This window comes from Mustela nigripes, chromosome 13 (genome assembly GCF_022355385.1).
Source record: "Mustela nigripes isolate SB6536 chromosome 13, MUSNIG.SB6536, whole genome shotgun sequence".
NCBI lineage: Eukaryota > Metazoa > Chordata > Mammalia > Carnivora > Mustelidae > Mustela > Mustela nigripes.
This window is the reverse complement of record NC_081569.1, coordinates 107,049,896-107,065,564: the sequence shown is the minus strand read 5'-3', so window position 1 is coordinate 107,065,564 and position 15,669 is coordinate 107,049,896. Positions and strand designations below refer to the sequence as shown.

General features: G+C 43.5%; 1 protein-coding gene across 1 annotated transcript in view; it reads right to left on the bottom strand.

Annotated features, from left to right (window-relative positions):
* Positions 1 to 15,669, bottom strand: part of PRKCH (protein kinase C eta) — a 224,408-nt gene that overhangs the window by 96,248 nt on the left and 112,491 nt on the right. The window contains exons 3-7 of the mRNA XM_059373336.1: positions 8,685 to 8,835; positions 5,977 to 6,011; positions 5,023 to 5,111; positions 3,460 to 3,589; positions 1,136 to 1,263 (exon numbers count right to left, since the gene is read on the bottom strand). Of these exons, the coding sequence (XP_059229319.1) occupies positions 1,136 to 1,263; positions 3,460 to 3,589; positions 5,023 to 5,111; positions 5,977 to 6,011; positions 8,685 to 8,835 (533 nt within the window). The remainder of the gene's footprint in view (positions 1 to 1,135; positions 1,264 to 3,459; positions 3,590 to 5,022; positions 5,112 to 5,976; positions 6,012 to 8,684; positions 8,836 to 15,669) is intronic.

The following is a 15,669-nucleotide window of genomic DNA, read 5'->3' as shown; positions in this document are numbered from 1 at the left end:
TTTGGGCTTTTCCACTTTTAAATATAACATTAAGGATCCTTGGTTCAAGTGACAAATGACAAGTGGCATTCCCCATTCTACAACTTGTGCCACACGGCCTATCTTATTCCCATGACATTTTAGGAGCACTGGTGCAGGCTGAAATCCTTACTCTGTGCCATTTGGGAACAACCATCCCACACATTAGAAATCCCCCTCCTGGTGTTGGCAACCTGCCTGTCTGTCCGTGGTGTAGACATTACATTTTGCTGATGCTTCCCTGAAATAAAGGAATACAATTTCAGTTCAAGTCCCTAATCAACCAGTAATAAGGAAAATGGGGTGGTGAGTACAGACATTTTCTGAATAACCAAGAACTTGACAGTGATTGTGCTTCCCCTCCTAAGAACTCAAAGATATTTAACAGGGAAGTCTAGAATTTTCCTAAACCGAATATGAAGCTACAGCATTCACACACCACCACAGGGGAAACGGCTCTTTCCCAGCACTCTGTAGTCCTCAGCCAGGAAGGCAGCAAGAGGACACAGGCCTGGGAAGTGGTCGAAGCTCTAAGAGTCAACAGCGAGTGGAGGTCACTCGGGGAGGCTGTGAGACCAAACATGCCCAAAGCAACGGACAACTCCACCCACTCCCTGGAGCCGAGAGGAAGGAACTCCTGTTTGTTGCTGAACTTGAGAGATAAATGCACAATCCACAAACAAAAGCTGCAGAACGGGTGAGACTCCAGAACTGGGGAGAATCTCAGAGATCGAGCTCAACCCCTTTGGAGAGAAGGAAGCTGAGGCCTGTAGCTGCCGGTCAACTCTCCTGCCCGGGCCCCGGCAAAGAGGGTAACCCAAGGCCCTGGACTCAGAGCTTCACCACACCACACTGACAGGAAGCTAATTAAAAAAAAAATAAAAAAAAAAAAATCCTCCTTCTACTTCCTGCTATATCTGCATGCTTGTGATTTCTTGTCACATCATTGTATAAAGAACCTTTTTTTGTGGGACAAAATGCTCTTTAAAAATACAATAAATCTGTTTATTGTGTTTGCTGAGATCAGGAACTTGGATCATGCCGCATGCGTTCATTCGGACTCACCACATCTGAACAACTTCTAAATTACAATACATCGAAGAAAGCCAAGTCTCACCGAGGTTGGAGAAATATTTCCGGGCTGGAGGCCCATCCCGGCCAGGGTCTTGGCGAGCTCCACCGCGTTGACCCCGCAGTTCGGGGCCACGTTCGCCTGACATCGGATGTGGACATTCATCTTACAGACTGGAGGGGGGCGGGAAAGAGAAGGGAATCCAGGTTCAGCAAGGAGCCAAGTCAACATATGCTGCAAAAAAGAACTTTAATAACCCGAAAGATTAAGCCGGGGGAATGATCCAGGCAGAACAATGCCATCCTCTCGTTAAACTGAACTTGCGCTCAAAACAAACCCTGACGTTGCTCCCCTGCTGGTTTACGCAACAGCAGCAAGCCTGGCATGCTGATGATAACACACTTCCGATGCACTTTTTTGACATTTGCCTCGATCCTGTGTAAGAGTCCTTGCCGATTTAACAGCAAGACTCAATACAGAAATCAAAAACATTCATCACCGTGACATTTCAGTCAATTAACTAACAAGGAATCGTGCCAACTGACTTTATGCTTTTCCTTGGATCACTCAATAAAAGGTGGCAATCTCCATGCCACACCACGCAGAGATGGCTGTTCAAACAGGAGGGGAATAGTGTTTTGAGAGAAAAGCCTCCAAGCGAAGCTCACTTTCTGAGTGCTCTTGTGGTCGGGGAGCCCTGGCGGCCCAGGGCACAACATCCTGTGAGCCTCTGGTTCTCAGGGCTTGCAGCCCGTGGGTCTATCTCATGGGGGAGCAAAGCGAGTTTTTTTTAAAGGTCAAAATAAACAGCAGTTGGAAAAGGAGAGAGGCACAGGTACATTCCTGGTGCATAGGAAACAGACGTGGGCTGATGAAGGGATCTGAGGTTTCATCAGCAGGAAGCTCGGACGCAGTTTCCTCACATGGCCCCAGCGAATGGGAGGCAAAAGCGAAAGAGCAGGCAACAAATTCCCTGTTGACACTGGGGTGTCCACCCAGCTCTGGAAGCAAGCCCGGATGCGGGTTTGGGGGGTCTAGATGTGATTTAGGGTGCCTTCTTTAAGAGAAAGAATATGCAGTCCGGTGGAGAGCTGTGGAAGGGACCCTTGCAAGGGAGAGCCCCTGAGGCTCAAGCCTCAGTAGCTCTTCTCGGGAAATCCCCCGCTCTCAGGAAGGCGGCTGCGGTGCCCTTTCTAAGGTACCAGTGACAGTAAAAGAGAAGAGTACAGGAGATGGCTCACTGTCTGTGTGCTACCCACCCACCCCCACCCCCAGGCCACGAGGCCCAAGAACAAGGTGGAGGAGCCCCACGCATGGCTCTGCATGTCGGCAACGACCAGACAAGAGCAGGAAGTGACTTTTGCCATGAAACCCACGCCCAGAGGAGACCATCCAGCTTAAGATCAGTCAGGGCCTGAACCAAAGCCATGCATGAGCTAGTCGCTGGTCGGGTTGAAAAAGAATTACTTCATGTATCTAGGGAAAAAAATGAATTATGAAATGATGTTCTCAAGAGATGAAAAGCTTTTGCAAGGGGCCAGTGCCCTTCTGTCGGCAGAAGCAGGCTCGGTAAGTGCAGACAGCCGACGGACACTGTCCAGCTGCACTGACATCAACTCGGCCTCCCCCAGTGACTGAGGATTTATCTAAAGCTTCAGGCCGAAATCCGCCTGTATTCCTGCAGGGGGCTGCACCCCATGACGGCTGGACTGTTACAGCAACGCCCAAGAGAAAATGACTCAGCAGCTCCCCAACTCCTAGCAGGACGGGAATCACCCCTCGCTCTCAGAATCTTGGCGAAGACCAAAGCTCCGCTGGGCAGAGTTAGTGGCGTGCAAGTCTGCGGCCCAAGCCGAAACATCCTTCACCCCACCTACCTCTCCGATCTCTATCAGTCTCTTCGAGGAGACCCAGGGCAGCTCTCACTGGGCTTTGACTCAAGTTCTGCTCCTTTCTGGGGAGGTCACTAGACCTACTCTCCTGCCAGTTCTCACTCATAACTGAAGTCTCTATTTTGGTCACCTCACCTTCTACCACCTTCCGTTTTGGACCAAGATCCGTTTTTCCCTCTTTCAAATACCCATGCCAATACACAGCAACTAGCAGGCCCTCAGCACGAAGCAGCTGAGAGCGGCTAGACAGAACACTGAATTTAACAACTGACTGGAGCTACAGCTGGGAAATCTTTGGACCAGAGGTGACTCCCCGTACATGGCTGACGGGGAACATATCATTCTAGAACTACGAAGACCTAATTCACGAAGCGTCTAAAACCATCGGTGCCGGCTCAGAAGCCGGGCCGGCAGAATTCCGAGAGCTCGCGGCGTGGTGTTCCCATGAAGCGGGCACCCAGCACCCCAACATCTCACTTTTACACTGCAGTCCTTGTCGCATGATCCCCCAGAGCAGCGAGCCGCAGTGATCGCAGAAGGTGGGCACTTTGTAGTTGTGGATGCTGAACTTGTGCGGGATGTTGATTCCGAACCTCTGTTCAGCAATCTACAAAAAAAGAAGCAGAGGGACGAGAGCTAGGAGGCCGTGCCCACCTCTTTGACAGAAACCGTAACAGGAGCCCCCCAAACGCAATGTGTTACCATGACACCTGAGCTGGGGGAGATGACTGCATTGTGCCCTGGCTTTCCTCACCGGGCCGAGCACATTTTCTCATCAACAAGATTCAAAAGAACGGGCGTAGTGGTGGGCGTTAGATCGTCCACCATGTGGGGAGATAAGGAGGAAGGAAAACCTTTTTTTTTTTTTTTTTTTAAATCACCTTTTGTATTCAGGCTGGATTTCTCTCCCTGCCAACTCCCTCGTGCCCATGTCTAGTTTCTAAACCCTTCTAACTGCAGGAGCAAACAAGTCTCTTATTGACCTTACACGCGCTGTGACCACAGGCTTTCCCAGATAGTGAGGTGGGTGGAGGCCTAGGGGAGGCAGCGGCACCCAGCCAGTACGGAACCACAGAAGGAATTCGCCCCAAAGCGACATCCTAGCAGCTTACTTGGCCCTCCCCGGCTGGGCCTGTCAATTGCCTTTTACAATCTGAGGGCAACGGGTCCTGCTTGCATTTCACAAACTCTTTCCAGCAAATAATGAGACAAGGCATATACGCTACAGTTACGTCACCATTTGAAACGACAACGGGACAAGGAGTAGGGCAATTAGGACTCCTCTTGGAACTTGGCTGGTCTCTTTCTCATCAAAGCTGTGCCTCGTACCTCTCCAAGGGACCTTTAGCAACCCTGTAGGTGTCCTGTAAGCAATCCCTGAGCTCCAAGTCAGATTCCAACGCGTCCGTAAACCCACTGCTCCCTGTCAACAATGCTCCGGCTGCTTTCTGTCTCCACAGTTTAGAACGTGCCCTCCCCAGCTGAATGCAAGGCGAGCGACGAGAATGAGATTCAAGCATTTATACACGGAAGTGCATCCTCCTGGAGATTTTGGAAGACACTGGAGGAGGTGAAGAGTCGCCTTACCGAGGAAGCACAATTTCCAGTTAACAAACATTTGTCACATCTATTCTATCGTGTGGAAGCCTCACCAAAAAAGCGCATGAAGGACATACGGATCCCATTCTTAAGACTGAGGCTGACAGAGAAGCTAGCTAGCGGAGGCTAGATTTGCATACGAGTCCCGGTGGTCTGAGGCCGAACTCAGGAATCTTTTCAGTCCTCTAAACCCCTCTCCGAATCAGAAACACTAATTGTGCAAGCTTGTAACCAGCTGATCACTCATGGGATCCACCCACGGACAGGTCATGCTACACAAGCCCAGAAGTAAAAAAAAGCATAATATAAAAAGGAGAGAAAATTCGATTCTGATGCCACCATTCACTTCAAGGAGTGCAGAAGGGAAGCGGAAAGGGGACGGAGCAAGGAGAGAGAGCGGGCTCGTGCCGCCCCTTAGTCAGCAAAGTTCTATCTTCTTACCTTTGAATCCATTTTGTTCATATTGTTCTGGCAAGTGCAGGCTGTAACAATTAGATGGTGGCAGCGTTTATGGACGACACAGGTGCACACTAGGGAATGAAATGCATGATTACACACTCCTCGGAAGCTCACGATCTGCCAGTTCTAGTAGAGTCAACAAGGACCACACCATGTCAAGGTGACTCCATTTACTGTCAGGCCCACCCAATGGCATCCAGCGTACCCATCCTTCCCGCGGTCATTACCGTCCCCCTAACTCATGCCTTTGCTCACACCCAAACTATTTGCACTCAAGTCTTGAGCCTACTTCATCTTCCCTGGCTTTCCTCCTGCCCACACCCACCGCCATAGGAATCCTCTCATGGTATAATTCTGGTCCCCGTGCCTCACCATCTAAACCTTCAACGGCATCTCATTGCCAATAAGTAGAGTTCAGATTTCCCAGCCAGGTTTCGGGCCCTCCAGAAGCTACCCCTAAGCTTACCTGTTACCTTTCTTTGTTCTAATAAAAACTAGACTGGTTGCTCTTCCTAGAGAGCAAGACTTCACCCTCCTCTGCCCTCCCTGCATTCTCTAAGCAGGTTAAGAGACAACATTGTGTCATTGCTCACCCCTAGCAACAACGGGGTTGGAAAAGACAAAAATTTAGCTTCAAGATTTAAGGGGACTGCTCACAAAATGGCACTCCCTTTCAGTATTCTCACGTCATCTCAGAGACAAAACTTTAAACAATTCAACATTATTAGGTATCTCGGCTTTAGAAATAAAAACGTCCCCTCTGTGCTAAAATGTAGCCAAAATTTAAAACACAACCAAATACTTGCATTGGGAGTGTCCCCTGATCAGCAGAGTAATCTATTACAATATTAATGAAATGTATCCTGTCTCCTCTAAATATAACCAGTTTTTAACATAGGAACAACATTAAACACAGTTTTTGAAACGTTTTCTTACCTTGACATTGATAACCTTGTTTCCCAAATACTCCCCTGTTCAAGACAATAGAGAAAAGCGATCATCAGTCTACTTCAGCAACCACGCCCCTATGATCATAGTACTTTAGGAAAAACAAATGTATGCCATCCTCTGCTCCTTCCTGAGAAACCTAATTTCAGAGAACCAGCAAAGAGGAGGTGATTTCTGAGCCCTTGTTACCACAAGACCTAGAGGTTGTCCTGTGATGATCCGAATCCTCTAGTGACGCACACAGGTGGGTGTTGGTGGTCCTCATTCTGCCCACCTCCCCCTGTGGCAAAGCCCAGGTCCTCAGCTGGTCATGTGACTGAGTATCAGCTGCAAGGCTGCTCAGCTCCAACACCTTCTCTGGCATTCTCACTCGCATAGACATAAAGATGGGCAGGCCGTGAAGTAAACAGGTGAGCCCACCGCAGCTGCCTGGCCTGAGGTACCCTCCCTCTTCCCTGTGCCCCCATAACCTCTGGAGTCCGGGGGTGGGGACAGAAATGCTGCCACAGGATGCCCGTCAGGCCCACGACTATCATGCTGGCCTCTCCCCAGTATATTCTCTGGGCGATGATGATATCATCCCTCATTATCATTTAACACAGACCACATTTTATTAAACCTGGAGGATGTGCCAGGCACTGAGCCAACCCGCTGATGGGCAGTATCTCACTTAATCCTCACAAAAGTCCTGCGAGGTAGCACGCATCATGGGAAGGCTCAGAGCCCAGACTCTGAAACCAGATGGCCTGGCCATGACGGGGGCACATCGCTAATTCCCTCGAGCCATGGTTTCTTCATCTCCAGAGGGCAACAATGACCGCAGCTCCTACTTCACAGGGTCATCATGAAGGTAGAGAGAGGTGATAATGTAAAACGCTTAGAATAGTGCCTAGAACTTTATGTCCTACATAAAAGTTTATGAGATAAGCAAAATAAAATTATCTTTATTTTACAAATAAGGAGACACTGATGGACTATATAATTTATTTAGGTTTACACAGCTAGTTGGTAATGAGATTGAATGTCAGAGTCCATACTCTTAACCGTATATATGTAGCACATACAGTAATACTCTGTATGTGAGAGAGAGAGAGAACATGCAAGCAAAGGCTGGTTGAGAGGGAGTTAATGTTTCCTTGGTGGAAAAAATTTAGTGGTTATCAAACAAGTTTCCATTGAGAACGTTAGCTGAGGTCACAGTTTGTCACCACAAATGCCCACAGGGGCAGGCAGGTCACATAAAGGAGGGAAGCAGAACAGTCTTGACATGAAATGAAGATTAGCAGACCTTTCAGGTCAGGAAAACCACGAGGAGAGTGGTGGACAGCAACTAACTAGCCAGTGCGGAAGACCACAGGAGTGGAAAATGAGCTCAAAGATGCCAGAGTTTTTCATTTTGTTCAATAGACAATGCACCAGGAACTTGTTTCTGAAGACTACAGTTGTGATGACACATCTGTTGGCAACATACCAACAGTCGGTTGTGGGTCCTTGGTTTAGACAAGGCTCTATTCTTTTTTTTTTAATTATTTTTATTAACATATAATGTATTATTTGCCCCAGGCGTGCAGATCTGTGAATCATCAGGCTTACACATTTCACAGCACTCACCATAGCCATACCTTTCCCAAAGTCCTTAACCCAGCCACGCTAGCCCCCCAGGAACTCTCAGTTTGTTTGTGATTAAGAGTGTCTTATGGTTTGTCTCCCTCCTGATCCCATCTTGTGACAAGGCTCTATTCTTAATTTAAAACACCAAAAACACTAACCCTGGATCCTGACTGCTAAAAGATAGCAGGCACTTTTAAACCAAAGTAATCAAACATATACACACACAAAAACAAAAAAGAAAAATGCAAACTCACTGATCAGTACTTGAAAAAATTACTCTGAGCCAAGTGCTTCTGACTTAAACAAAATGACTACGGTTTGCAACACAACCAGGATTTCCCTTTATGCTATGGATACTAAACTGTCTTTTTTTTCTACAGAGATGGGTATGTACGTGTACATGTTTGGAGGTGGGCGAGGGGGCATTTCCTTCTTCTCTTTCCAAACACATGTGTTTAATGCTGGCTCTAAACAAAGGTAACTATTAACTTCAATTTATTTTACATTATAGATTTGCCACTGAAATTTCAGCTTCGGTGACGCATATAGGAAGCTATTGCCCCAATTCACCTAGAATTTCTGGGCTGTAAATTATCTCAGTTCCTAAATGCCAAGGATTATAGTACGCAATCACTGGAAGTCATTACCTTTGGCCACATACCATTAGGCTGAAGATTACTGTGTGCTTACTTTACTTACAACCAACTAAGTTCTATGACTTACCATGTGAGCCCTACTTTTTTAAAGCAATATGGTTGTCATTTCTCTTACTCAGTGGCCGATTATCCAATTTATTGATTATCCATATATTGACAGGTTAGCCTTCCTAGTTCATGCTCTTTAGCCAGTTCATGACTCATTAGCATTCTCCCCAATTAACTGGAAAAAGAAATAGCATCTAAATCTTGGATCCATAAAATGTTTAGATTTTTTTTCACTGGGAATTCAAATTACTGGGCCAACATATTGGAATAAAAGGCAAAAATCAGATTCTGAAACAACTCTCGAGAATCACACTTCCTTCTGAAACCACACACAACATAGAGAGAAGCTCGGAGGAAGAGAGAAGCCACGGAACCTCTTACCAGATAAACTCCCTGCAGTGAGAGCAGTAGGTGGGCTGTCTCAGGTATGTGGCCATGAACTTGTGTCCATTGATCTGGTGGACTCGCCTTCGCATAGCCCTTTGGCGCTTCCTGGTGAAATGTTTGAAGATTCGGTCTCTCTGCAGAGTGGCTATACAACAAAAGAAAGGAAAAAAGAACGTGCAATGAAACTAGCTGTATCTAATGTAAGAGAAAGTCTAACAGCTCAAATACTCTCTAAATTGTTTCTTCTTTCTTCCAGATGCAAAACACCCCAGAACATCACCATGCTTGCCAGTGACCTTAGGGCTCTTCGTGTCTAAGGGCTAGACCTAAGTGAACTCTGAGATCCCCACTGCCCGATCATAGCTGGCTCTCCAGCACAGACCATGGATCCTCCAGGGTTCTAATGTTCCACTATGGGACATCAGTCTGGCTTTCTAGCTCCTGTCCCACAGTGTGGGACGCTGGCTAGGACTACTAGAAGTGAAGCAGATTTCTCATTATTTGCCTTTCGTTCTTCCACCCTCACAAACAGAAGGAGGGAAAGGCCGCAGCACAGTAACCACACTGCCCAAAAGCATCAGTCCAAACACCGTCTCTGGAATGCGTAGAAATTAACCGGGACATAATGCAAAGTTCCTTTTCCACATTCACAATTTTTAAAAATCGTGACTCTTAGTCTGAAGAATCAAAACTGGGCACTATCTGAAGACAGCAAATTATGTCTTGCAGATAAATTACACTAGAACTTTCCCAAGGTATACAGTGACTTATGATTAATACAATAAAGATTACTCCTTCAACAATGATTTGCAATTAATCACTTCAATGCAAAGAAAATTTAAGAAATAATGCAAGACTAATCTGCTAAGAAATTTTAAAAACCTGGAAGAAATTGAAGATATCCATGAAAACACAAATGACCAAAATTAAAGAGCTACATACAGCAAAGAGACAATTGTTAGAAATAAATTAGTAAGATTTTCTTAGGACTGCCTCAAAAATCATTCATGCCCAGATGGTTTCATGGGTGAATTATTTTTAGCCTCTAAAAACAAGATGATATTAATGTTTAAACCTACTGCAGAATAGAAGAGAAAAGAAAGTGCCCCATTTTTTAAAAGGGAACTATGCGATACAATCCTAGGACTAAAAGACACAACAGATTTATCCAAAGATATATCAGAAAAAAGAAACCAGAGGTTTGTGATCATTTTTCATGTCATGGACTCCTTAGTCTAGTGAAATTTATGGATCCCTTCTTAGAGTAAATCTTTTAATCTTATATATATATGTGTGTGTGTATATATGTATGTGTGTGTGTATATATATATATGATTACAAAGGAAATCAAGTATCAAAATATTAAATTTAAAGTGAGAAATACATATCTATTTTTAAGAAATTACTTAGTGTTGTACCTGATCACTCTAATAATTTTGAAGACATGATTAGCAGCAGTTACATTTAATAGTAGTGAAGTAGGAGTTGCATTTTAAAATATCCATTAAAAAATTTTTAAAAATCTGCAAAATCTATAATACAGTATGAAAACACCCAGGATTTCTATGGTGACAACAAACATAATTACTGCTAATACTGCCGTGGGTTAGTTAACAATGGAAGAAAATGCTACGTCTGTGTTACAGCTTAGTGAAAATATTTTCTTTCATCAAATTTCTGGACCACCTAACTTCTAATTATGGACTTCAGGACAAGTACCCCTCTGCTTCCATATCCAGCTCACTCATGAATACTGATGCAGGGATTTTCCTTATTGAAGTTTGTATACTTACAAAGTGAATAGGAAAGCAATATTAGAAAACATGAGTGGTTTTCTGATTAATGGGGTCTTTGCTCTCCCGTTCTTTTACAGTTCATCCCCAACACAAATAATCCTTCCCACTTAATAAGTGTCTACTCTTGCCCACTACATTGGCTTCTCGGCTTCTTGAATGTGGTGTTATGGGTGGGGAACATCTTAATACGTAATAAAAACTAACTGCAAAGCAAAATTGAAAATCTTGTAAAAGTTGAAGAATTTCATGCAGTCTATGGAAAGTGATGTTTGTGAATGGCAAGAGTCAAACCTGAAGGCAATGGTAGATAAGACTCTGGTAGAGTTAGATCTGTTCATAGGTGAACAGAAGAAGTTTGATATAGAAAACAACATAATAGTCATTTTAAAAGAGAATCACTTGAATAGTAACATACTGGGAGAGGCCCTTGAGAAACTGAGGAAGTCTCAAACTCTTGCCAAATATAGCCTATTTAAAACTGCACTATATTAGTAAAAAATAAAATGTATAGTATTCTGCCATAGAATTTTATCTGAAAAGTTACTGTGTTCTAAAAATTAGTGCCTATGATAAATCAAATGCATTCAGTAAAGTTTTTCATAATTTTAGCTTTGTCAAACTCCTTCTCCCACTTTTGAATAGTAACAAAATTTAGTCTTCATTTTGAATAGTTTATTTTATGTGAATTTTTCTCAGTAGTAATGACACTCAGATAGCCAGGAAATTCTATACTGCTCAGCATTACCTTTTTTTTTTTTTTTTTAAAGCTGGGGCAGGGAGGGGCAGAATGAGAGGGAGAGAAAATCCTAAGCAGGCTCCACACCCAGAATGGAACCAGATGCAGGGCTCAATCTCATAACCCTGAGATCAGGACCTAAGCCAAAATCCAGTGAGATGCTTACCCGACTGAGCCGCCCAGGTAACCTGATACTATTCAACATTATCTTAAAAGAAAAACCCACTCTGCACAAGGGGCAATCTTCCCAGGAGCACAACAACTAGTATATTATTAGAAAACCTATTATGTTTTATTCTACTAACAGGTAAAAGAAAGTAAACATGATAACTTCAATGTATGTTTAAAAGGCATTAGATAAAGTTTAACTTGTAATCTAATAAAAAACTTTTTGGAAAGAATAGAAGATTGTCTCCTTAACATGACTAAAACATTATGCTCACAGGTCAAAAAATAAATGGTAAATAAATTTTTTAAAATCCCATAAGAGTTAAAAACAAATAAGACCAATTATCAATTGCTTACTATTATTCTGAAGGTACTTGCCAAAGCTGTTAGAGATGAAAAGAAAATAAAAGATAAAGCTATGGGGGCACCTGGGTGGCTCAGTTGGTTGGACAACTGCCTTCGGCTCGGGTCATGATCCTGGAGTCCCAGGATCGAGTCCCATATCAGGCTCCCAGCTCCATGGGGAGTCTGCTTCTCCCTCTGACTTTCTCCTCGCTCATGTTCTCGCTCACTGTCTCTCTCTTAAATAAATAAATAAAATCTTTAAAAAAAAAAAAAAAGATAAAGCTATGGAGTGGAGGGAGAAGGAGGCAATGATGCCATGATTTGGAGATGTTTAATACATGACTAGAAAACTCAGGAGAAGTTAGCCCAATCTACTAAAAACAGAGTTCAGTAGGATGGACAATGGTAAATCATTAAAAGTTAACAGATCTTTAATATATCAAAAGAACCATTTAGAATATATAACAAAAACATAACCCCATTCATAAAGCTACAAAACCCAAACTAGGGATAATTTATCAGAGGAAGTTTAAGACATCTATGAAGAAAACTATAAACCCCAACTGAAGAAGATGAAAAGATATGTAAAAACGAACTTCCTAAATAGAAAGACTTAATACTATTAAGCTGTCAATTCTTTCTAAAGTCAACAAAATCCCAATAAACATCCCCAAAGGAAGTCTTTAAATTTGACAATTTTTTAAAAGTTAATTTGGCATATTGGGCACCTGGGTGTCTCAGTGGTTTAAGCCTCTGCTTTTGGCTCAGGTCATGATCTCAGGGTCCTGGGATCGAGGCCCACATAGGGCTCTCTGCTCAGCAGGGAGCCTGCTTCCCCTTTCTGTGTCTGTCTCCCTACTTGTGACCTCTCTGTCAAATAAATAAATAAAATCTTAAAAAAAAAAAAAAGTTAATTTGGCATATAATTAAAAATAAATACTTAAAAACTGTCCAAAAATTCTACTGAAGGAAAGAAGACTTGTTCTACATGATAAAACATTAAGTTACAATGACTAAAACAGCATGCTACCAACTCAAGAAGAATCCAAAATTAGAAATCAATTTTGCTTAGAACATACCTCAAATCAGTGGTACATGATAGATTATTAATAAATAGTGCTTAGACAACTAGCTAGCCTTTTAGAAAATACTTTCACCTCATTCCTGACACCAAAATAATCTCAGGTAAATGTTAAGGAGGAAGTTATGGAAAAATAGGGAAAAATTATCCTAGGATGGGATAAGAGTAACAACATTCTAAAGCCATGAGAGACTCAGATTTGTAATTTAAGAACTTTCAAGTTCTATTTGGTAAAAGACACAAAATGGAAAGCTAAACAAAACAAACTGGGAGAAAAAGGACTTGCAACACATGACAAAGGGTTACTATTTATAATATGTAGAAATTAATAATAAAAAGGGATGAACAGTCTAGTAAAAATGGGACAGAAGCGGCAAAGAGGCCATTTATAAAACTATAAATGCAGACAGACAATAAACACACCAGATGTCTGATCTATCCTAGACGGGCACGTCAGAAGCAGGAGGTCAAAGACATTTTACTTAAACCGGCAAATATTTATAAGGATTGCTCATGTGCCTCTGCTTACAAGGGAATGGAGGCACCTCTACTCTCTGCTGGTAGGAGTGTAACTGGGCTCCAGTCCTGGCTCTTCTGGCTGTGTTCACCACACAAGCCTCAGTGTTCCCATCCATAAACCGGGTAATGCTGTCCTCATACTGTTTTTCCAGGGACCTTCCAAGGAGGTAATGCAATCAAAGTGTTCAGCATGGAGTTAGGCCCAGGGTAGCATGCAACACATGTAGGAATATTGTTTATGGAGACAGGTATCTGTCAAACACCTGTCAAAGCTGTAAATGTACATTTCCTTTCATTCAGCAATTCAATGTCTATGTTTTTTCTATAAAAACATGAGAAAGAATGTATGCCATAGAGATATCAATTACTATTTTCTATTTAACAGTAAAAACTAGGGTTTACATAAGAAATTTCAAAGAATGAAATGTAGAAATAAAGAAAATGAATTTAGTTAAGACACTGATGCTTTCAGAGGCTCTGGCATAGTTAAAATAGTCCCTGCTTCACTGTGTGTGTATGTGTGTGTGTGTGTGTGTCTGTGTCTGTGTGTGTGTAAAACTTTTGGCAATCAGCCTAATTCTTTTCATTCTCAGGTTTCCCATCTGTCTCAAGAAAATAACTATATTCCTGTCCTCAGCCCTATGGGGATCATGTCATAATCAATATGGCCAAGTTTCTTAAAATTCTGGATAAGGATCACACATGAACAGAAGCCTTTTAGGAATAACAACAAGACCAGATTTTAATTCTCCTTTGCTGGGCAGATGATAAAATTTGGTCTAGTGACCACGCTGTATCTAACATATGCTCTCACCAGCCTGAGAACCAGCTCAATCCTCGCCAAGGCAAAACATGCATTGAATTTCTAAACACTTATCACACCTAGATGCAAATTAAATTCTTCCCAGGGGTCTAATTATCAAGAATTTTCTTCTTTAATCTCTTAATACCATGAAGAGTGGTTAAAAGGTCAGTTCACTTGTATTTTCAGTATTTCTTGAATTGAATCCCTTTCCCCCAGCTTCCCTGACAGCTATTGCCATAGTAATAACAGGGCCTCTGAATTTTCAGGTGATTCCTTCTAGCCTGAAGGACTAGGAAGAAACGCTTATAGCCACCCACCATGTTGTTCATCCCTTAAAGCCTTGGCTCCTGCTTTCCACCCCTCCTGGAATGCCCTGTCCTCTTTCCCCCTGCCCCCTGCCCCCCACACAACTAGTTACCTTAGATTTATCCCATCGGCCTCAGAGCCTCAACGGTGTCCCCAAATCCTGAATCAAGGTGAAAGGCCCTTCCCCTTCTTCCCAGCCTCAATCTTTTCCTTTATCCCACAGCAGGTGTCCCAGATGTCTCAGAAGCACCTCCCATGTGCTCATTTTAATAAAGCTTCACTCCTCCCTCTTCTGTCTTCTTTTGCCTGGGTGCCTCTTTGTTTCAAAGCACAAAACACACTCATGCACCCCTGGGAATTCGAAAGATGTTTGGTTAAGAAAATGGGGGTGGCCTGGGCTCCAGTCATGACCCCAGGGTTCTGGGATCGAGCCCCAGATAGGGTTCCCTGCTCGGCTGGAAGCCTGCTTCTCCCTCTCCCACTCCCCCCTTGTGTTCCTTCTTTCACTGTGTATCTCTCTGTCAAATAAATAAAATCTGAAAAAGAAAACAGGGATGGACGGGGGCTGCCCATGGCTTCAAAGGACTTTCACTGTCACCTTCTCTTGATAGATGCCCTGGACGGGAAGAAGGAGTTCTCAGAAGGCACTCTGCCCAGGCACAGACTGGACCCCCACTTTACCATCAGAGGGCACAGGGGGTTTTCCTAGCTGTTTGTACCGCCCCCTGTTGCCTTAGGACTGAGTCAGAAGAACAAAAATAAAATAAGCTATTTAATCCTTTTGTGCCTTAAACCAACCCAGGCTTGGAGAAATTTTCCAGATCACACGGGGTTCTTCTGAACACGTTAGGCAACCTGAACGTGCTCTGCAGCCAAAACTTGCATTACAACTTTTGTTTTGCTCCTAAGGTGCTCATGCCTCTAAGTAAATAGGAAGCTGGCTCCGTGCCCACCAGGGAAATTCACATTCCAGGCTCAGAAGTGGGCAGGCCTGGAGCCCTGATCTGTTTCACCCGGAGTCAGTTTTGACAAGCCGTCCCATCCATGGGGTGGGGAATAATTAGGTCAAATACAACAAAGATAACTATTCTGAAATAAAATTTCATGTCATAAAATCTGACTGTCATCCCACGCACTCTTTAGAACTTCAGAAGGCACAAGTGACTAGAAGCCACCAAACAACTCCAGGGTTAGTTTTCATGGCAAAAAGTCTTTCTGGACGG